Here is a 24,068-nt window from a genome sequence, read left to right on the forward strand (position 1 = left end):
TGAGAAGGTTAGGTTATAGTATGATGTACTTCAGAGCAGTTTTATTTTTTTCAGAAAGGACAATTGCAAATACTACTTTAGTTTCATATTTAAATGAAAAAGACAAAAATCTATGCTTTAACCCAAGTTGGTATCTTAGATTAAAAGTATCAAGACTTTTAACTTATTATATTTGATAATGGAGCTTTTAAAAAATACTCAACATTATTCTTAATTTTTTCGAACTGTAGGGAACGAAAAATCACAAATGACAGGAAGTTCTCTGCAGTTGTTTCCTCTCAGTCTGTGTCTGTCTGTGATACTACAATGCTTAATTTGTCACATTATGTTCTCAGAGATGACTGTGATCTGTAAAGGGCATTAAAATGGGTTTGGCTCTATGAATAGTGTGAAGGACCATTGAAGCAAGTTATGGCTAGCTGAGATGGGATTATCAATGTACCATCCTGTTTACAGGTTTGGGATTTTCTATTATTTCAGTGTTCCTAGCAGCATCATGTAGGGTCTGTTTTGTGCTCTGTATTTGAATTTCAGAGGTTGATACAGAGCTGTGGTTTATATTCAGAATGTTAAAAAAAGAAAAATTCTAAACGAAAAGTCCTTCCAGGCCACAATCTTCAGACAGAATTGAAACACTGTTGCTGCTGAAACTTCTGAAAATTCAACACAGTGTGTATCTCATTTTAAGGAATTTTTTGTTCCTTTTTTCTTTTGCATATGAGTTATGTGTAGTTCGTGTAGTACAGAGTTTTAATTAGATAATATGTACTTGGATTGAAATACAAGAGGATTAATGTATTAAAGTTTGAGAAATTCTGTTATAACTGGACTGACATAGACAGGTCCTCAAAAGAAACAGAATTTTTTTCAAATGGATTTTGGTTTTTTCAGATGGATTAATTTTTGTGTTACTTTTCCCCAATGCACTTTTTTTTAGTAAAGCATTATTCCAAAATTCAGGATCTTACCTTATGCTGCTGTAGCAAAAAAGTCCAGAGAGCTACTTCTATGTTTAATAAAATCTGATTTACAAGTAAGGAGCACAGAGCCCTGTGGAATGTATTTTTGAAATATGGTAAGGATTAAAGCATTTCTTTTGCTTCTGAATATCTTTGTAAAACAGTCTCAGTTGAAAGCATGCCACAGTGTACCTGGTTTCTCATTGCCATTTTCTTTCTGAACCATATCCCTATTTTTCATGTGTACAGAAACTTTGACCTTATATCGTCCCTGTACTCCCACATGTGTTGGGTGTCACTTGGTGAAAGTGTTATTTCAGCCAGCTGGGCTTGTTCTGAGGGAGTGCTAAAGCACAAGTGTTTTCCTGTGTACTGAAGTCTGTAGATATTGCAGGTGTGCACTGGCTGTAGAAATGACCCCTGTATCCCTGCAGAGTGTGTGTAGAGCTTGCAGAGGAGAGCTTTTGAGCCTCCTGGAGTTACAGGGCTGTCAGTGTGGCTGCAGAGCTAAACTGAAAGACACACAAGAGGGAAATAGGCACTAAAAGCATGATAAGAAATTACAGCAAAAGGTGCCAGATAAATTTGTTGTCTGGGTTTTTTTTTTTTTTTCTTTTTTCCTTACAAATGAATTGAGCGTGTGCTGAACTGCGTACTCATACAAAATCATGTGGGTTAAAAAGATCCGTTTTATGAGATTAGCCCTGTCTGGAAGAGAGGAGGACATATGGTCTGTTCTGGCTTGGTAATGCTGAAAGTGCCTACTGGGTTGGAATGTGAGACTGTCTCTCCTAAGAAATTAAGTTTCCTGGCTGTTTAGTGGTTGCTGAGGACTCCCACCTGTGACCTGTAGTTTGAATCAGTTTGTATCTATTAATTTAGGGTTTCTGGGCACTTTCCTTTTTTCCCTGCAAAGTGACTAATGCTACTGCTAATGAGTAAACAAGAAAAGAGTGGTTAAGTCTTTGCTATCTAATATTAATGAACAGCATGTAAGGCTTGGACAATTAAAGATGGATTTAGATTTAATTTTTTTCTCAGTGCTTCGTGAAATCCTGTATTTTGGGTTTTTGTTTGAAGGAGGTTATGCTCAAAACACTGGCATCTGAAATTTCCATTTCTTGTTGATTTCTTTCTTTAATTTTGATTTTTTTTCCCCAGTGGAAAGGGACTTGCACTGAGGTTCTGCTGGTCTTTTTACTCAAGCCGTGATTTGATATCTCTTGTTCTGGATGTTCCCTTTTGCCTCTCTGGGGGTGGGGGCTGGCTGATTCTGGAGCTACCACTTCACAGAGCTGGAAGCCTTGTCAGCCTTGGAGCTTCCTTCCTGGCAAGTTAAGGTCAGTAGATGTACTGAGGCAAAACTAATAAAAGCATATGTAGTGCTGGAGCAGGATAAAGGAAAAGGAACCTGTACAGTTTGGGAAGGAAGGAGTCTGTTCTTTAACTTTCAGAAAGAAGGTAGGAGAGGTGCCAGGCTTGTAATGCTGGAAGCAAGAAGGTGGCAGTAGCCTTCAAACAGATTTTTGTGGCAAGATCTGAAAGCTCCGTGCTCTTACAGTAAGCAACCTCCAAATTGTCTGTGGCTCTCAAATTACCTGGAGGAAAAATAGTGGGTTGGTGATGTATTTTGCTAAGTTTAGGTGAGTGAAGCCGAGTCCCCCGTGGCATGGACTTGGTGCAGAGCCAGTGACATGGATAGTGCATACCCACAAATATCTCGTTGTGTCTGCCAGGCCTTGTGTGGGTCTGTGCTAAATAGTCTAGCTTAGCACACCTGCTGTAACTGAAAGACCTCTTAAATTATATCTAGGCAGCCTCTAGTGCTGTAGAGGTGCAATGGCATCCAGTGTAGCTGCAGCTCTAACACAGAGGAGGATGAATGAGCAAATGCATTTTTCTGCCAGTGTAACCCCTCAGTTTTATATGTGTAAACTCCCTCATTCCACCTTCCCTTGTCTGTTTTCAGTCTGTCATCCTAGTCCTGTCTCTTCTGGGCTGCAGAGTTGTTAGAAGTGCAGCAGAGGCAGACAGGAGGCACTTGTGCTGGTGTGTCACAATTGTGCTGGTGGTCTTGAAATGGTCCTTGGGAATAGAGAGCATTGAATTCAGTGCATTTTCCATAGCTAGCAGCATGGAGCAGAACAGCAACAGCAAGACAACAAACCCAGCTGGTACCTGATGCAGAGGGACAGGTTTGGAGAGGTTCAGAGAAGAGGCAGCAATGGGAGTGAGAAAGACTAGGGATGATGGACTGAAAAATAGTAGGGCAGAACCACTTTGAGATGAACTCTGGTCTCTGAAGTGTCCTGAAGAATTTATTTTTGTTTTGTGGGTGTCATTAGCTATAATATGGTTAGATTTTCATATTGAATAAGATCGTATTTTGAAATGACTTAGTATTTGACTATTAGTCTTCAATATTGATTTACAATAAGAATAATTTTTCAGTAAGAGCAACAATCTTAGGAGAGCCTTAAAATAAAATACCCATCATATTTCTCGAATCTTCTTTTCAAAGGACTCCACACACATATATGCATAGAATATAAATATGGACAGGAATGCAATGTTTTCCGTCTGGTGCAAGCCAATTTTGTGTAGAGTAACTGAATTTCATACTTACTGGCAGCAGAGGGAGCTATGAAGCTTTTATTGATAATTCAGAAAGGTCAGAGTGGGTCAGTGTAAAAAAAAAGAATTAAACCAAAAAATTTGAAGAAGTCCCAGTTTAATGGGAGATGTGAGATGCCTCATGGGGCTGGTGCAGAGCTGTGGCTAGTCAGGACCCAGCACCTCATCCCCTCTCCTGCCCTGCAGTGGCCTGGAAGTAGCTGCTGCAGTTGTTAAAAGGAACAATGTAAACGTCTCTCTGAGCCAAATTTTTAATCAAAGCAATGAGGAAGAACAGGATCTGTGTGTCGTATGTCAAAACAATAGCAGCGTGCATCGCCTGGTAATTAACGCTCATGCCAGAATCTGGAAAAGTAATTCCCAGTCAGGGTGGAGTGTGCGTATTCTTTTGCAAGGCTTTTGATAATTTGTCTTGATTTTGATTAATGCTAGATCTCTAGTATGGTTGGTTTTTTTTGCAGATGCTAATTGGATGAGTTTTTTATGTAAGTCTATGTAAACAGCAGATTAATGAGTAAAAGGTAACCAACATCAGACTGGCATTGTTCTAGCAAAGTATGGTGTATTCTTGTTAGATAAACCCCTGTGTCACTTTAACCTACCAAACTGAAACTGTGGCATTAAAAATTTTAATATTTCATCTTTTCAGGAGACTGATTCCACAGAAACTTGTACCCCTTCTGGCCACAGCAGTCTCTTTTTGTAGCTAATCTTGTATTGACGTCATGGTTCAGCCCCAGGCAGCCGCTTGCCCACTCCGGCCCCAGTGGGATTGGGGAAAGAATTGCACGGGTAAACACTGAAAACCTCGTGGGTTGAGATGAAGACAGTTTAGTAGGGAAGGCAGAAGCCGTGCACACAAGCAAAGCAAAATGGAATTATTCACTGCTTCCTATGGGCAGGCAGCTTCAGCCATCCCTGGGAGGGCAGGGCCCCATCATGTGTAACAGAGACTTGGCAAGACAAACAGTGCCACCCCAAATGTGTCTCCACTGGGCGTGATGTTCTGGGGTGTGGAATCTCCCTTTGGTCAGTTCAGGCCACCTGTGCCAGCTCTGTTCTCTCCCAGTTTCTTCTGTGCATCATCTAACTGGCAGAGCATGAGACCAAAAAAAAAAAAAAAGGAAGGAAGAAAGAAAGAATCCTTGACTTAGTTTTTTGGGAAGTTCTTATCCTAAAATGTCAATGTATTGTCAGTGCCATTCTTATTCTGAATCCCAAACACAGCACTATAATAGCCACTGAGAAGAAACTTAACTCTATCCCTGCTGAAACAAGGAAAACTGAAATTAAGGACATTTGCATTGATCTTTTTTTTCCTTTTCCGAAGGGTTTTATGATAAAGCTAATATGAGGAATGCCCCTAAATTATTTAATACATTATTTCTGGAAGAAGATCTCAAATAAGAACTAAAGAGATGGGAGATAGAAACAAGCTGAGTTATTTATTCTTGGCAAGAGAGTTAGTTATTCTTGGCCAGATCCCTATGGTTTGTGTTCAAATACCTAAACAGAGTTTTAATCTCTTTCATACATTCATTTTGCTTTGTAGTTTTTTTGCCTTTGTCACTTACCTTCCTTTCCTTTTGCATAAGTCTAGGTAAATTACTTGGTACTGGCTCCAGATATTATGAGCAGGGAGGGGATAGAATACGTGATCACAGATTATCGAAAATCTGGTCAGGTTTGAGGTTAAGATTGTACAGCTGAGGGTGTTGCCTTTCTCCTCACTGCCTCTGCACCCTCATAGTAAGCAAGCTAATCTCTAGCTCACAGAGTAAACAGAAGGGAGCTTAATGAGCAAATAAATGACTTCAACTGCTGTCTTCATGTGACATGGTTTTATTGTGGCATTGGTTGGGTACTTAATTTGTCTTCAACCTGACATAATATTGGGATGCTGTATTTCCTGAAAGACTTCTGAGGTTGCTTTGTTAATGAATGAAAGGTTTCTCAGTTGTTAGTGTATAGTAATTGAACCATGAATTAAAGCAAAACCTGTTAAATTCTGTTTATAATAATTTCAGTCAAGTTTCAGAGCAGAGAATGATGTAACCTTGATATTTCGATCACAGTCATTGTGAGGTGACTGCTGGGGATGTGTACTTCAACAATTGATTAGAAACAATCAAGAGAGGTGATGTTTTTCCTGCTTCTTTGAGAGAATCCTGTTTTCCAAACTAAGTTGTATGAGGGAATATTTCTTTCCTCTCACCAAAAGAGAAAGAGGCAGGGAGTAGGGGAGTTGCTACATGTAATAAATTCTGTTATGAAACTGGACTAAACCATTTAAAAAAAGTTAAATTGACATTTAACAAACACTTCAGTTAATGCTGCTTATGTGAAGGCATTAATTTGCTATAATCTATCTCAATCTTTATTACAGAGTCCAAGATGCACATTTAGATTCTTCAAAGCTTTCAACATTTCATAGTTTGAAATGGAAAAAGTCCCAGAGTAGGTGGGACAGAATTTGCACAAGTGATCAGCAGTAGTACCTTTGTAGGGGCAGGCAGTATTTCCTGCTTTCTGTTTACTCAGTGAGGTCAGTTCAAGGATTGTCTGGTCTGAAGTTTAGGATTGTGAAGGTTCAAGATGAAGAAAAACTTAAAAACCTCCCTGAGATGTCAAGTAAACTTGGTAATGGAGATGGGAATCCTAAGACTAATGTCTCTAGCAGTGTGTGCAAATGCATGAAAGTTGAAAAGCTTGGCCAAGGGAATAAGCTGGGCAGTTTCTGTTTTGATTTCATGATGATAAGGAAAAAAAGTCTCTACCAAGGGCATTTCATATTGAAAAGAACCAAAGAACCAATGAAAAAATTTTAATCTGCCTCTAGCAATTATTCTTAAACATTTTGAGATATGTGTTCTAAAATGTAGGACACAATGTCTGAAAGGAAGTTTTATTAACCAAATTGTTTAAAAATAAATTAGTTTTTAATGTAGAATGACTTTCATAATTTAACTTCCTCATGTGTTCAGCATGTTAAAGAACTTTTACTACATTTAATTTTGAAGTGGTGCTCTTATGCAATTTAGTGGATTACAATTTCCATCTACAGGCAAGGAGAGATACCAAAATTCCAGAGAAATAATCTATTAAGATTCATTGTTTCAATGTAATTAAATTGTATAATAAAGGCATTTGAATAGATACATGAAATATCATATACAGTGACCTGAATAAATGTTAAGCTATTGAATTCTGATTTAGCGAAATGAGATACATTGGTAAGAATTAATCTTTTGGAAAACTAAATCACATTTAGGAAATTGAAACTACAAATACTGCATAAGGTCAATATTAATTTTTAAAATTTTATTTCCAAATCAATGTTTCTTGTTTCACCCTTCAAATGATGATTAAACTGATATTTTACTTAAACAATCAAATCTGGAATATCTTTTAGAAAATAGAATTTTCTGTTTCTGAATTTCAGTTTTTAATGGGAAGTCTCCATAGCAACACTTGCCCAAACACTTACCTTTGTTCTGTAAAAGGGAAGGAAAAACCTCAATCTTTGTGGAATGTACCTATTTCCAGGTTCCTGCTTACTCATTAGAACTTTGTTTGCTGAGCTGAATTCTGCAGTGTCAAGTTCTGGGTTCTACTCTTGCTGTGTTTTCTCTAGGAAATAATTAACTTCCTTGAGGGTGGACTGGGCTGTTTTCCACTCCTGTTGTCATGTGTGAAATCTCTGCAGTGATCTGAATTTTTTTAATAATCCAGGGTTGACCTGCCAAATGTGAAGGTGCTAAACTAGTCTTCCTCAGTGTCTCTTTGTTTTCTATATGGAAGATTGCAAATTCCTTTGAAACTGTTACTGACTTTGAAGAATAACAAAATATGAGCTTCCAAGATGCAAAAGCTTTCATAAAAATACCAACTCTTACAATAATTTTCCATCCTATTGCCTGTTCTTTATTGCTACATGTGTCTTCACACTTACCTGTAAAGAATTACATCAAGTACAGAAACATTACTAATAATAGATATTGGCCAACCAGCTCCCATATTTATTTCTTTTGTGTCAAAGGAAGAAAATTGAAATATTAAAATGGTACTTCATAAGTGAAGTGACCCCTCAGAATACAGGAAACATAGTTGATTGGAGGTGAAGTTACAGTGTCTGGGTGTCTTAAAAATATGTGTAATTTTTGAGGGAACTCTTTAAATACAGTTTACTCTTGCTTCTAGTAGTATTTTTTTCTCTGTGATTTTCTGTTTTCTTGAGTTACTGAATTTTACTCTCACAATTGCCTGAGTAAAATGGATTCTTCAAGCTGGCAGTGTTTGTGCTTATTTGACTCAACATCTGATGGACTGAGTAAGATTTGGTTCTTACATAATTATTTAAAATCTAATTTTTATAGAGGAAATTGCGTGTGACATTTAAAAGTTATTTCTTAAATAAGTGATTCTTTCCCATTTGTTGTGAAAATTGTACTGTGGTCTGAAAAATTCTAAGAATTCCCCACACTCAGTGGTGTCCTGGTAGAGTTGAAGGTATATGAACACATTTGTAGATATAAAATGCATACAAATGTTTTTTCTTTTTTTTAATTTAAAAATTACACATGTGGGATTTTTTACTTAGCAGGCAAAAGTCTGAATGTTGGTGTTACCTTATAAGTTTATTTTATGGAAGCTTTCCATGTGATGTAAGTTTGAGATGCGCAGATACCCGACACTTTTTTTTTTTTTTCTGTGGGAGAACACAGAGCAGTTATTTCCAATCCAGTGAATAGACTTTTAGGCTGGGTTTTGCCTCTCATATTTATGACAATGAGAACTTGGGCTGCAAGACATGTCCTGTCTGTGGCTCTCATGCAGAGGGTTTCAGTTGGTGGCCCATGGAAGAGCTGCTTGGTTTGAGTTGTCTGGGCTGTGTCTGGCTAGGGGCTCTCCTCTAATTGTTTTTTAAAGCTTAGGGAGCAAGGTGAAAAACTTGCTGTGTTTTGCACTTGATATTTGATCTGGAGCTCAGGTTAGAAAACTAAAATTGAGTGGATACTGAAAAAAATCAGCTAAGTTTTCTGAGGTGTTTGTTGCATTTGTTCCTTTAACATCTTTTTCACTTGAATTGTTTTTCATGGTTTGTGTCGTGGTGCAGCAAGGAGCTGCTGTGGCTCGCTGGGGCTGGGATGTGGGGAGCAGTAGGGGCTCCCTGGGGACAGCAGGGCTGGATCCCACAGCCAGAGTGTGTCCCACTGCCCCAGCCAGCCAGCAGCACCAGGACAGCCCCAGCACAGGCGCCTCTGGCAGGGTCCCTGGCTGGGCTGGCAGGTCTGTCCCCAGGGGGTGAATGGGGTCCTGGGCCCCAGGCAGGGCTGGGGGAGCCCTGGGATGGTGGAGCCCAGTGGAGCCCTGGGCAGGGACACTCAGAGCTGGTGACACTCTCAGTGTAACTCATTATTGGCGATGTGCCGACACCTTCACCGATTTTCAGTATTGTAGTAATCTTTGAAAGACAAATGCAGATGTAAAACTTGTATGCGCTTAGGAGAAGTGCATTAAAATTAAAATAGGAAAGGCATAGAGAAATCAACAGTACTACAATACTTTAAAACCATATAAAGCTTTTTTTATTTTACAGATACAATGTTGTGACTCTTGCCTGTAGCTGAATATAGTTCTCTAGAAGCTGAGACTTTTTAATTGCTGTTTTAATTGCTCCTAGAAGTTTCATTGATATTTTGAAAAATCGAAATCAGCATATACTGTAGGCAAATACATTGTTGGTGTTCTCATGTGTTTAATGAGGGCTGTATCTTATTGAACTTATTTAATGTAACTTTTATATTCAGAAAATGCATAAGGTACAAAAGCCACCAGATTATTTTATATGGTTAAAAATTTTATTAGGAGCTTATAACAAAAACTTGGAAACCACAAGATTTCAGTATAAAATGTCAAGCACTTCCTATTTCAACCACACTTTTGCTGAATTGGCAGCACCAATTTGGTCTCTACCTCCTTTTTTTTTTTTTCTCCCATTACAAATGCAGCCCCTCCAAGAATGCAAGTCTTTTCAGATCTCATGCTTAATCCAGTTTGGAAGCTCAGTCCCTTTCCTGATGTAAATTAGGGCCTACAGCAGAGCTAAGGAGGGGTCTAGTTTGCTCTTGCTGTTTTCATATAAACAAAACACATCTTGCTGGGGATGTTTGTGACACAACATGTTTGAAAACTGTATTGTTAAGACAGGTGACGGACGTGTACCTGGAAAATTTAGTTCAGAGGTTTCAGGCTGTAATTTTACAACAGTTTTATTCTCTCCAAACTGGTAGGGACTGAGTTTTGATCTCTCTCTGGCCTCTCTGTTAGTGTGTGTGCAATTCTTACATGAGCTACTTTAGCACATTAAACCAACAGAAAGTTACCCACTCTTGTGGATTTGCCTGGGCCTCTGCTGTTTTAAGGAACTGCAGCAGCAGCACTTGGGGTGTCAAACACAGTCAAGGGAGAGGTGTGTGGGGGGAAATGTTGTTACTCTACTGCCAGGTGCACATGCACAGTTTTAGGCTTAATCCATAATGGAACCATAGCCACAGTAAAATACAGTCCAAGCTGCTTTCCCTATTTCACATTTCAGTAGATCATAGAACTTTGGCTGATTCATATAGTTTTTTTTCTGCTAATGATGAAATCTGTGGTTTCTAACTCCATGGGTTCAGTAGTTCTATTTTAGATAATGGGAGTTTTGTAAACCTGGAACATGCAGTGTGCACAGACCCTCATGAGGGAAAAAAGGAAACACTTGCATGAGTCCAGGCAAGGTGGGTGTACAACTGAATATTCTGTGGAAGAAATGCTTTGCCTTCCTACTTGGGCCCATAGAGAAGAGTATTATCATTAGTCAAGGGAGCACTTCTGTTCCTCAGGCAGTAGAAAATAAAAGGCTGTATAAAACAGCTGAAGGGACTGAGGTTTAGTCCCAACTCCTTTTATATATGCTGTTCATAACAGCTCCCCTTGTGTGCTGTATATTTGTTCACATCGATCCAGAAATAACATCTGGATCTTGTCCAGTGTATTAGGAGCAAACCATCTAGTACTCATCATCATCTAGATCTTCTCCTGCTGTTGCAGCTTCCAGTGCAGCCAGAGCTGCTGCAACTTCTGCGTCTTCCTCCTCAATCCCTCCATTGACATCTTTATGGTTGCTGTGCGTGGGTGCCTGTGCGACTTTGGTAACAGCCACTGCAGTGATGCCACCAGTAAGGCTCTCATTGAAACTTGCAGAGTCAGTTTTCAAAGGTTCAATACTGCTCTCTTTCACAGGCAGAGGTGAGATTACACAAATGTCCTGGCCCTGTATTGCTGAAGCACTAGTGTTTTGGTCTGAATGTGTGAGGTTGACTGAAAAGCCATCTTTTTCAACATAGTTCCCAGTTTGATTGCCATTTTGGGGATAATCAATATCTGGCAGTCTTATGGCATTGTTTTCAGTCTCCAGTACTGAGTTGCCTTTGAGAAAGGTGCTGTCTTCTGCAGACTGAGAGTCTGGAATACTGTTAGGCACATTGCTGGCTGCCTTACTCTGACTGCCTGTCTCTAGGTCGAGTTCTTGTCCAGACCTCTTTGATTTGGTGTAAAAGTCTCTATTGCTGGCTGAAGAAGCCTCTGACTGGCTGGAGGTTCCCTTTTCATTGGTTTCTTTCACTGGGCTTTTGTTGGGGTTAAGCATGGAGTGCTGAGCACAGGAGTTGCCACCATTGACTGCAACATCAGGTTTTGCAGCACACTTCACAAGGCCATCCTCTTGAGAATCATTGCTTCTGTTATTCCAGAGAGTTTCTATTGTACTGTTGACTGGATTTTTATTTTCTGTTTTGTTTAGCTCATCCTTCTGGAGTTCATTTCTGGGTTCTTCATTTTCACTGTTCTCTTTGAATTTGGATTTATTGCTGCCTTGTTCATTGTGTTTATAGCTGTTTACTTCATGAATGCATTCAGACGATTGTACTTCTTCTGGATTAAAGATATAGCTGGAGTGAGGGAAAATTGTAAAGGAAATGTTACTTATGATGTTAATCAATATAATTAGTAAAAAAGATTAATCTTCCCTTTTAAGTTGAAGGTCTTGAGGAAGGATTGTCACTGAACTTTACCTTGGGTCCTGAGAATGAGTTAAACCAAATGGAAATGCTGAATATGCTCTTGGCTGCTGTCTCCTGGGACTGATCATAATTATCCCCTGTAGTGAGATTCACCAGGAGCATAAGGAGGATGTTGGAGCACTGTGTACTGGTCACTGTGTGTTTCCAGCCTTATTTTTTATTTTCTTATTTTTATTTTTATTAGCCAATGTGTAGTCCTAACATGGATTGTTAATTAATATGTGCTCATATAGTTGCTAAAATATCTCCCATTTTTTTCCTGGATGTTCTTTCAAGTCTTTTGTCCTTCCCCCCCATTAATTTTCTTCTTCTTTCTCTATAATGTCCTTGACTTACAACTTCTTGCTCTATAATTTCCTTGACTCCCAGGGCCTCTCTCTTTTCTTTATCTTTCTTTTTTTCTCTCATAGCACCATTTTCTCCCCAGTTCCTTACCTGTTCTACAGAAGTGGCCAAGGGAAACACTAACCCTCAAGTGGGGCTGAAATGTGGTCTTTATGAAACTAGCTAGTCCTCCTCTCTAGGGAGACTTTTAATATGAGAATTCTTCCCCCAGTTAACTAGATTTAACAGCTGTAATGGGAGCAACTGTTGATTTTCATTGCTTGGGAGAGGGAGCATCTGACATAGTGGATGCCCCTTCCTCTGCTGAATTGAGGGAAGCTTATGCTATCTAAATTAGAAAAAACTTTAGTAAAGAAGAGTTTTCAATGCAACACAATTCCTTTTGTGGGATAAGAATTATAGAAGTGGACCTTAATTATAGTAAATTAAAAGGATTTTCATAGGAAGGCTGTATTTCTGTGCTTAAAGATGCTGTCAACTTTGAGAAAACTCCAACCTTTTACAGTGGTTAATTAAAGCAAACAGGTGTGGGGGAACACAGACACATGGTTTAATGCTTTTGTTTTATTCAGTCTAAGCAATTCTTGTTCTATTGTACCTTTGTATCATTTTGCAGCATCTGCACCCCATCTGGATTTTCCTTAATCTGAAAAGAGAGAAAGGGAAGGCAAGGGAGAGACAGAGTGAGTGAAGCATTATCAAATTAATATATGAGCAATTGCATTGAAAATGATGCTTTTGTTTAGAAGGGTTTTGTTAGCTAAAAATAAAGATGTCTACACAATGGAGTACTGTTCAAGGTCTTTGTAGGTTGTTGTCTTTCATTGGCAATGGTCTTTAACGGGGGAAAAAATCTGGGGAAGAATTTAACAATTCTTAGATAGTGATGTGCTCTCAGAATAATTTCCTAAGAAATTTGGAGAATTTTAAGTCAGTGTATTGGGTGTGGGTTGTTGGTTAGTTGTTTGGTTGGGCTTTTTTTTTTTTTTTTTTTTTCTTTTCCCTTCCCACTTGACACCTGTTGGTAAAGTTCTCTACCGTGAATTTGCCAGCTGTTTTTTGAAACAGTAAACTGCTAGCATCTACCACATCCTTTACTCACTACTTTTACAGACCAGTCTTGCCTGTGTGAAGAATCACCTGCTTTTATTTGACAGGAACCTGTTTTTTACTAGTAGTATTTGCCTCGTAGGTCTTGTATTAGAAGAAGTAGTGACCATCATGTCCAGTTGTCATCATAGTAGAAGTCCTGTACTGTCCCTTCAGTGCTTGTCTATTTAAATGTTACCCTTACTGACATTGTTTTGTGCATATGAACTTTCCTTATGCTGTTCTCTGAGTCTTTTTGCATTTTAACATCTTTTCTAAATGAAGTGTGGGAACTACAAGTGCAGAGAGGGTTCTCAAGGTGTTTGACAGCTGGAAGGAGCAGGTTTATCCTTTCCTAATATCTTATTTCAAATCCCTTGACCCTCAGTGACAACTACTGAGCACCGAGGTGATATTTTTGTGGAACTATCTCTTAGTGAGGCACAGACAAATTCCTGGAATGGGCATTTTGTTATAAGCAGTATGTTGCACCTTCATTTTACTACAATAAAATTCCAGAGTTTCACTAGAACTAGCAGACTGACTGTGTTTTGCTACACCATTGTCTGATCCAGTGAACTGCTAAGAACTATCTAATATATGGTTCTTCTGCCAAAGTCTTTTATTATGAGAAGAAATGATTTGCTAATTTGGACCCTTGAGAACATTCCTGTTCTGAACCTAAACTGAAGTCCCAGATCTGAACATCCAAAACCTCTAAAACCCCCAATATTCTTTATGGGTGGTCGTCACTGTAGGACACAGAAGACTCCAAATAATTCAGAAGGCAAAAGGTATAGAAAAAGGAGGATTTATTTTCTAAATTCTTGCTACCTTTTATAAGATGTTCTGACACAGACTTAACATGGTTGGTGAATAGGAACTACACCTCTCTAATGCCACTTATTAAACTAGAGAAACAGAAAACACCAGCTGGACAAAGATTGTTTTGAGAAAGGACAGTTGTTTACCAAGATTGTTTTGAGAAAAAGCTTTCTTGAGGAACTTTTCCTTGGGAAAATGCTAGCAGCTGCTAGGCAGGCTAAAATCTTTCATGCCCACAGGTGGTGCCTATCTTATTTCAAGAGAATTAATTCAGAGCAGGTTGTTTAATATGTTTTGTCCATTGTTATTCAGGCTCTTTCTTTTTCTCCTGAGATACTCTACAAACTCACATACTTCTGCCAATGCCTAAGGACAGTGGCTCACTTCCCATAAAACAGGAATTGATGAAGCAAGGTCAATAAATTCTGGAGTAATTTATTTACAAAACATCCAAGGAAAGTAATATTGATTTATTTTTCTCAGGCATGGCCTGAACTGCACACTGGCAATTATGCTAGTAGAAATGTAAATCAAAACAGTTCCCCTCTAAAATCTGAGTACTTCTGGTGCTAACACTGAACAAAATACCTGATGTCAGATGTCTCATTCCTGGAGCTTCTAAGGGCCTACAGCCCTTCAGCAGCTGGTTTTAGCCTAGGGTGTAGCTGCTCTTACCTGTGCTTTATGTCTTTGTGTACACATGAACTGTTCTGGAGCAGAAATTTCTATCAGAAGTGGCCACCCTGATGTAGCTGAGTGGAATGGCTTTTAGGAATGGCTTTTAGTCCAGCTGCTTTGCTTCCTTTCCCTTGGTGCTGCTTCCTTCCCTGAATTGCATCTCCCTTCCACATCTCTGCTGACTGTGTGTTCTCACCCCACATACCTCTGCAACATCACAGCAGGAATTCTGCTGCAGGGATTTTTATCTGGAGAGGATTGCCCACTGAAATGCGCCCACAGCCTTTGGCTTGGCTTTAAAGTTTATACATTTGGTGAATCCAGTTCTGATTTGTATGTAGACCAGCTCTAACAACAGATGTTGCTTCTAGGTGAGAGTGAGCACTTCAAGTCAGAGTGCTTCTTCTTAGTGTTTTATCTGACAGATTTCCTACTCAGGGATTTTATTTACGAATTTTGTGATTTTTTTTAAAAAGCAAAAAATACTGCTTATAGGTTTTAAGCATTGGGAAATGCTGATTGGTGGCCTTTATTCTGCTGTATTGACATTTGTGATCGTCATAGAAGGCAATTATAAATTGAAATTACTGTTGTAGTTTTCACAGGAAACACTTTCCTGTTTTTTGGTATGGGTGTTTGTGGTGTTTGTGGTGTTTTTGGTTTTTTGGTTTTTTTTTTATTACAGCTGCAGTTGGAATTATCTCTGCAGCTACTGCGTTACGCTTTTCCACTAATAGAACTGATTAGTTACATCTGGATCTGTCCTGTGGCATGAATAAACTATTACATGTGGAAAACAATGTGTGCTGTATTATCTTATGAATTATTTCACATCCCTGAAATAGGAATATAGCCTTACAATGTCACTGTCTGAACACTGGCTTTTTTTTTTTTTCCCCTTGCCTTTGCCTTCCATTTATGATATTTTTTCAAGTCAAGCTGGAAAAGAATTCTGGGGAACAAATTGCTTTTATAGCATGAAAAAGCATGCTTTAATCTTACTTATCTTGTTTTAGATACTGAGCTTTAAAGACTTGTGTATTGTGTGATGTTCATAGTTGCATTAATGGGTAAATAACACTAATAAGCTGCTGTCTGGAGCAGTTTGAGTCAAGCAAGTGTTACAGGCTTGAAACAAAAGAGCATTAAAAACTTCAAGCAATGGATGATGATATGTTAACTGATACTGAACTTAGAAACATTGCATCCTTATTAAATGTTTGTTCTGCCAGATATGCCGTGCTACTAAATTGATGAGATAATTTCAGATAAATATGACATGATGTCGAATGCTCTCTTGTAGAACACTTTGGGGGCTATTTTCCACCTCCCCTAAAAAAGGCAGCCTGTTTAAAGTGGCTTTTACATTCATCTCAGAATTCAGATCAAACTGCCATTAATCCTTGATATTATTCTTTCTTGACCATGAAATTTCCAAAGGCCTGTAAAAGTCTGTCACTAGTTATTACTAGTTATCTAATCCTGAACACTAATACATCACCTGGCATTGAAGCTCTGCAAAAATGTTAAGCAGACATTATTTAGAAGTTTTTTTTAGATGTGGACTGGACTACTTGGAGCATTTGGAGGAATGAAATGGAGCTGCTGAGGTAAAAGGAATGAAGGAGGCCTGGAGTTAATATTTTTACTCTCCCAAATTATGAATTTGAAATTTTCAGCTTTAGTAGCTGCTGGATCCCCTAAAGTGTGTCTCTGTGGATGAGCTTGTACCATTTTCTACCAAATTATCAGATTCTTGCAGTGTGACAGTGTAGTGGTGCCTTGTGGTTTGCATATTCAGTATCAGCACATGTGTCTTTTAAAGTTATGATCCTTTTCTTCAGTGGCAGAGATGGAAGAAGCCCAGCTTTGTGTGTTTACCCCAGCCACCCCAGCAGACATTTAGCTGACCTTGTCGAAAGATAGTCTAGGTATAATGTGCTTGCAATATGTTAAGTAAGTGTTCACAGAGAGACAAGGGGGACCTGATGTTATGAATGACTGGTTTTCTTCCTTTAAAGGAATATGACACAGGAGAGCAACTTCTTAAAAAGAAGTTGGAAAAAAAATCGCACAATGGAAGGAGGTAGTAATTCATCTTAGCTTGAGGAGAGCAGGACACAAATCCTATCAGCAAGACAAGTGCTGATAAAGGGGAGGTGGTTAAACACATTTATGGTGGTGTCTGCTAAGAGAATGAGGTGGGACTTCCCTTTCAGGTGTGACACCTTGGTGAAGATAACAAGAATAATGTCTCACTCCAAAACCACAACCTTGTGTTTCAAGCCATACTGTGCTTTAAGAGAAGTCTGCTTTTCTTTGTCAGATTTGAGAAACACAAGGTATCTGACTTTAAATTATGTAATAACATAACTCATATTGTCTGTTTAAACTGTGGCTGTGTTATGAGTAAATAAAAGGCAAACAAGAGATAATGTCATGACAAGGGAAGAAGAAATATTTTTGAGTCATAAAAATGGTTTGGCACCTTTCTCAATATTCTTGGAAGTTTACATGGAAACAGAAAAAGGTCAGTCTTATTTTTGTTCATGGTGTATTTTTTCTTCTGTCTTGAGTTTTATTTTTAAATTCCTTTTAGACACCTCCAGGAGCAGAGGCAGAAATCTGAGGGAGACAATATTAAAATAGCTTCTCTAGTAGATCTTAAACAGATAAATTCTGACTTTGGATCACTATTTTTATTCCAGTCTCTTTTTTTTTTTTTTTTTAATTTTGTTTGGAGCTTTCATCCCACACACCCTGATGCTTCTGTTGTTTGGCTTTTTACTCTCCTCCATCCTTTCCCACTCTAGATTAGCTTAGCAAATAAGGAGATCTTTCCTACATGGATATTATCTGATGACCCTGAATTATGTATCTCCCAGGGGCCTGAGGCACCTCCTTCTGATTACTTTTTCCAGTAGAGGCATCTTTCAGACTTGATCCTGCCAGTGTCTTCCCCATCAGTTTGCTGTGTTTTGCACTCCTCAGTGAAACCTGTCCATGCTGAGGATATTGCCCTGAGCTAACTAGTCTCTTTGCAATGGACAGAAATCCTTTTAAATCAAAATTATGTCTGTCTGCCTCGCTAGTAACACAAACACGATTTACTTTGTTGCTATTTTTTTAACATAGATGCCAGATTCCAACCAGTTAGGAGCACACACATGCACGGAGGCAAGTGTGGGAAGAGAAAGTATTTGTATAGAAATATGTGCAGAAGAAATCGAGAGAACGTGGAGTGGGAATAACCTTATAGAGCTCTAGCATTGACAGGCATCTCCTAACAGGAGGTGCAGTTTGCCTTCTGTGCTCAGTAGGCATTCACACCTCTCGGAAGAATTCAGAGACTGTCCTCAGCATGTGCCAGGTGTGACAAAGGCTCCGCTGTGCCCCAGGAGAAATGACCTTTAAAGTCCCTTTGAGCCCAAACCATTCAATGAGTGTTTGTGTTACTGAAGCGTGGAGGCAGAGGAATAACTGATCTGCATGATAGATAATATAAAAGAGGCACAGAAAAACTGTAGGAGGAGTGGTAGAGTTGGCAGGAACTATATTTAGAAATTGAGAAAGCTAGTAAACATACCAGTAGAAAACATTACTAGCCCGTGCTAGAGGGGGAGAGAGAATAACAGAGAAAACCATGGAAAGGAAAAAAGATGAAAAACATAACTTAGCCACACACTGTGCTAGCTAATCACTATTATTGGATTAATATAATCTGTAAGAACTGTCTTACTTAAAATACAGAGAACACTTTGAATGCTGTGGGTTTTTCACTGACCTTAGTCACTGTTTTGAGACCAGAGGGCCTCAGCACAGGTGCAGATTGGGGAGCAGGAGAACCCAAAACACCCATGGCCCACAATTATCTGAACAACCTGATCTACTTGAAGATGTCCTTGCTCATTGCAGAGGGCATGGGCTAGGTGACCTCTTCCAACCCAAATTAGTCTATTATTCTATTATGGTCTGTGGAGAGCACGGTCTGTGCTCAAATCTTCACTGCCACCAACGAGCTGGACTGAAACCTAATTTCATTTTTCCTGACTGAATCTTAATCTGGAAATTTATTTTAAATGTGCTTCAGGGAATAACTCAATTGACATATATAATTTAAAATAAATGAACAAAACTGAGGAACTGTAATACGATCCCTTATAGGAAGCAGATCCCACCTCATGGGCTATTTTAGTCTGGCTGGTTTTTGCTAGCTGAATTGACTTTGGTTTTTTTGTTCACACTTTCTTAAAATGAAGCACTGAGGTGTTGTTCCTGTGCTTCAGCCATCTTGCAGTCCAGCCCTAGTGAGATACCTGGCTGTGCCATCCTGCTGACAGAGTATGACCTGTGGACTGACTTTGAGTCACCCTGCAGTCCTTCCTCTCTGTGCTGCTCTGTGAGAAAAGAAAACTGTGCAAGTGCTTTTTCTGGTGCAGCTTACTCTCCTGTTCTGAGAGAGGCAGGCTCTATATTTGAGAATAAGGAATATCAGTGTCTGTCAGAAAAAGCCTTATCCTATTCAGCTAACACAAGGTTATTGCCAAAGTTATTGTTGATTGTCCTATTTTTCTTTATTTTACAGAGCTGAGGAGCAGCACAGGTCTTTCAGCCACTTTTATTATCCACTGAGAATATTGTTTGCCTACTGAACAGCTTGCATGCATTTCTAGTGCAGCTAACAGTGAAGACAGGAGAAGCTGACACATTGAGACTCCTCAAACACTTATATAAAACTTCTTGAGCCACGGCCTAACTACAGTGGTGACTTATGACTGTCAGTTCTGAGTGTTTGGCTCCTATTGCCACCCTCTACTTCTTCATTTTCAAATTGAACCCCCTGTTTTTTACAGATAAATATGATCATTGCTTGAATGTAAATAATCCATACACTGCCATTAGTTGCTAAGACTGATAATGTGTTTTTTAAGGTGATTTTTTTCTCTTTCTCCCTGGCGAGGGTGAATCAAAGCATGGGCTGTACGTTGTACAAGGTGACCTGATCCTTTGCATTTTCATGACTGATGTGTCAAACTTCTGGGTGATACTACACACAGACACTGTGGACAGACAATGGCTGTTTATTTCAGTGAGGGAAGAATTTGATGTGTTCTGTGTACTATTCAAGACATGAAAGTTGATGTTGATTTTGTGCATGGGATTTAGTGATATAATTTAGACTTCTTCCCAGTAAAGCCATGAAACTGATTTAGACTTGTGGTTTTTTCAAGGGAGAAAAGTGGTTTCAATCAGTCCAGTTATCAAAATCTGGGTCTTACTGATCAGAAGAATGTGTTGCTTGTTATCTGGAAAATTAAAGGAACCTCACACTTACAGCCTCATAAATTTGGATGCTTTGTATTCTGACATGGAGTAGTTTTTTAATTACTGAGGAAGTAGGTCTGATACCACAAAATGTTTTTTGCTTCATCAAGGCAATACATGGCAGAATAACTGAATCCTTAAATGGCAAAGGTATGTGTGAAGTCATGGCAAGGGGCAAAGCAAACCAAGTGACATTTAAACAGAATGGTTTCTAATTAGCAGAATCCCACACTTTGCAGAAGGTTAAAAAGCAAAGGGATTTAAAGGTTCAGAGGGCTAGAGGACCTCTCCTCTGAAGACATGCTCTGAAAGCTGGGGTTGTTCAGCCTGGAAAAGAGAAGGCTCTGGGGAGACCCTGTTGTGGCCTTCCAGTACTTAAAGGGGGCTTATAAAAATGAAGAAGATCAAGGTTTTACATGCGAAGATAGCGGTGGGACAAGGCAGTATGGTTTAACACTGAAAAAGGAGAAATTTAGATGAGATGTTGGGAAGAAATTCTTTACCCACAGGGTAAAGCACAGGTTGCCCAGGGAAGCTGTGGATGCCCCATTCCTCCAAGTGTTCAAGGCCAGGTTGGATGGAGTCCTGAGCAATCTGATCTAGTGGGTGACTTCCCTGCCCATCGAGGGGGAATTTGAATTACAGCTCTTAACCTCCCTTCCAAACAAAGCCTTTCTATGATTCTGTGGATATCAAATACCCAAATCAAATACTATACTTGCCAGATGGTCCTGGGGTGACTTTTTGATGCTTGTATCTCCAATTATCTGTTCTCTTTACACTGGCTGTTAAGTTCTGCACATTTAAGACTGGCTCTGAGGCCGAAGGGGGAGAAAAAGCAGCGTGCAGTTTGTTTGCAGAGACTGCACTTGCTGCCCCACATCCTTCTCACAGAGAGTGTTGTCTGCAGCGGACAGCAGCAGAGAGCTCCCCTTTGCTTTTAGTTAGTTTTTTGGGTAGCTGAGGCAGAGAATTCCCTGAGACTGTGGTTTTTCTCTTTTTTGGAGCTGTTGGGACCTGCTCTGGACTGAGGGCCCAGAAGAGCCCCAGGAGCTCAGGCCTGTAGCCTTCCAGGGCTGGAGGAACAGGTAAGAGACAGCAAGGTGAGCTGCACCTCACGGGGAGAACTTTCTGAGTTTGTCATCTCTTCAGAATGGCAAAAGGTTTTGTTTAATGTTGTTCATTTTTGTGCTGGTGAATGCTTTGCCTGTTAAACAGTTTTTTTCCACTTTTCTCCAAAGAAATCTTTCCCTGAACCAGTTAGAGGAGGGGCCACTTGAATTTGCTTTCTAGAGGGACCCCATTCAGAGGTTTCTTCCCAAAATTGCCCTAAACCAGGACACAGATGAACCATCTGTGTATGGCATAGCTAATCACCAAAGTATGGCCTACTCACCAAATAACCAGTGGGAATATGCTATTGAGATTTTAACCTGTATTTGTATTGTGTCATCTGAAAAGGTATACGTGTATTAAGTGTTTATCCTGGAAATTTGCAATAGTAATAGTAATAGAATAGTTGACAAAAATATGCAGTTACTGTGATCTTTGTTCCAGGATCACAACAGTAGCAGTCAACCCTAACTGCCATGTACATGAAATAGTACCACGATAGAATGAATTGTGTATTATATTTTTGGATTGTTCATAACAGCATCCAAACTAGGGTAAATTCTCCTAGCTGAGAGTTGTGTCTACTGTGCAGGGGTCAATTATGCCCCTTAATTGTGGGTGCATTCTGTGACATAGGGGAAGAGCATCCTGCCAGTGTGATGTCTGGCTATGATCTGATGAGACGCCGCTTTGGCAGTCAGGATGGTCAGAGTAATGGAAATACCTGCCTACATTTGTTTTCTCAAAATGCAGAGAAAAGGTTAGATGTAGTGTGCTCTGCTTATATTGGAAAAAAATATCTGCTAATTATCTTACACATGTGTAGTTGTACTGCCAAGAAACCATACCAGTATAATTGGCAATGGCAATACCTGCTAATTGTTACGTGCCAGTGTAAACACTCCAGCTGGATGGTGGAGAACCTGGATTGATGCAAATGCAACATTAGAAACTGCTCTGCTTCTTTACAGCTGCTCTCTTCCCATAGCTCCAGGCATCTAGCTGTGTTTTTATCAGATCCTGATGGGTTTTCTGCTCCCACATTGCCCCTTCACGTTCTTCCTTTTCATGCAGCAGTGGGCAGGTCTCAAGGCAGGGAAGTTTGGGTGTTACCAGTGCTGCCTGAGCACACCTGCTCTTGTTTGCAGGTGTGTTGGCGGAAGGGAAAGGTAATGAGAGGTAGATGCTATCAGTTTTACAAAAGGTGTTCTATTTTGATTTGTGACTGTTGATCATTGCCTAAGCTGATAATAGTATGCATAGCTATGTTAAGTCCTGCAAGGCTCCTCCTCAAAACGTCCTTCTTTTCAAACCAGTAAGGTCAGCCAGATCTTCCACTTACTCCTGGTGGCTTTCTGACCGTATTAGTCAGCATATGAAATGCCATATTTTATTCTCATCATAGATTCCTATTTCTACCTTGACAGTTTCAGGGTTTGTTTGTGTTACTGTTGTTGTTGCTTTTGTTTTGTTTTTAGTTAGTTTTTTCTTTGTTTTGTTTTTAAGAAGTCATACTTGTGCTGTTTCATTCACGACTATCTCTGGTTGCTGTCGACTGTTTCATAAACAGTTGAGAGAGTAAAGCCAGCTCACATGGAAGGTGGACCTTTTTGTGAGGCCTTTTTGCTGCAGGAGAGTGCCTCAGAGGGCACAAAGGCTACAACTTGGAAGTGATCTGAACAGATAATTTTTTTTCCTGTTATGCTCTTTGCAATTGATTTTAAATATTCATAAGATAATTTAAAGGAAATACATTCTCTCTGACTAGTTCCTCATCATTCACAGCACTAAGTCACTGAACATTTCCCCACCCACATTATTTACCATACAAAATGATTGTTTTATTTATAAAGAGTAAAAGGAAGAGTGGAGAAAAGGGTAAAACTCTCACAATCATTAGCCAGTTTGCGTAAAGGAAAACCAAATATAGCTGGTAGCATAAACTCATTCATTTCCTCTTCAGCTAAGCTTGTTTTCTACGTTTGGTTTTACCATACTTACATAGTCTAGTGCTTAAATTACTGAAGTTCACATTTCCTGTCTTTTAAAATTATCAATCCCATAAAATATAATAGCTTGTTTAATAGTGGGGCCTAAAACACTGAGTCCTGATTAGTCCCATACTGTATTAAGGCAAACAGAAATGTGCTCCTTCCCAAGGGATTCAGGGTCTAAATGTGTGACAAGGCAAAAAACTGGGGAAGCAGATGGTCATGCACATGCAAAAGAAACAATGAGCAGAAAAACTATATTTGAGTCAGTAATTGTGTTGGCATTTACCTGAGTGGAGATCTTTGTTTGCCAACACAAACTAGTTTTAGCCAAATTTTTATGTGACAGAGGGGCTGGGTCTGAAATGTCATTTCTCTTGAGAAGTTCAAGTGTCTCTATGTGATCTTGTGCAACTGGGTGCTTTGGAGGATGGATTCTTGGGTTCCAGCCCTTCACCTGAAAATCCTTGGTTATTTCCAATGTCTTTTTAAAACATTTAACGTAGAAACAGCTCTAGAATCTGATCTTGAGATAGTGCTGCCATGGGTCTACAATTCACAAAGTTCCTTTGCTCCTTTCCCAATGGCAGGCTTGAGCAGCTGGCCTCAGAGTGTGCCATCAAGGATGTGATTTTGATAGCTGTGAGATGTGTCTTAGAGACTGAGGGTCAAACTGAGCTGGGGATCCTAAATTATAATGGAATTCTCTAACTCTTTGAATACTGTGTAAAACAATCACTGCTTCCTTTGTGATTTTGACTGGGAGTTGATGTGGATGTTGTCTTCTGACCTGGAAGTCACTTTTTCTTAGATTTCCACTTACAGAATCAACTGATTTAAGCCTGCTTAAATATAAAAGTATTTGCCAGATGTGGATTGCTTCTCAATTGTATATGTGTATACAATGGCTAATTTTTTTAGCTTCCTGGAATAATTCTATTTTTATTGTATCAGTTTTATGGATGCTGTTATCAATGAGAAAT

At 39.3% G+C, this 24,068-nt stretch overlaps 1 protein-coding gene across 4 annotated transcripts in view; it reads right to left on the bottom strand.

Annotated features, from left to right (window-relative positions):
* Positions 1-9,207: 9,207 nt before the first annotated feature.
* Positions 9,208-24,068, bottom strand: part of C4H4orf19 (chromosome 4 C4orf19 homolog) — a 41,086-nt gene continuing 26,225 nt past the window's right edge. For all 4 annotated transcript variants that reach the window (XM_066317137.1, XM_066317136.1, XM_066317138.1 and 1 more), the window contains 2 exons: positions 12,663-12,710; positions 9,208-11,587 (listed from right to left, as the gene is read on the bottom strand). In XM_066317137.1, coding sequence (XP_066173234.1) covers positions 10,648-11,587; positions 12,663-12,694 — 972 coding nt within the window. In that variant the 5' untranslated portion in view covers positions 12,695-12,710 and the 3' untranslated portion in view covers positions 9,208-10,647. The remainder of the gene's footprint in view (positions 11,588-12,662; positions 12,711-24,068) is intronic.

This window comes from Sylvia atricapilla, chromosome 4 (assembly GCF_009819655.1).
Source record: "Sylvia atricapilla isolate bSylAtr1 chromosome 4, bSylAtr1.pri, whole genome shotgun sequence".
Taxonomy (NCBI): domain Eukaryota; kingdom Metazoa; phylum Chordata; class Aves; order Passeriformes; family Sylviidae; genus Sylvia; species Sylvia atricapilla.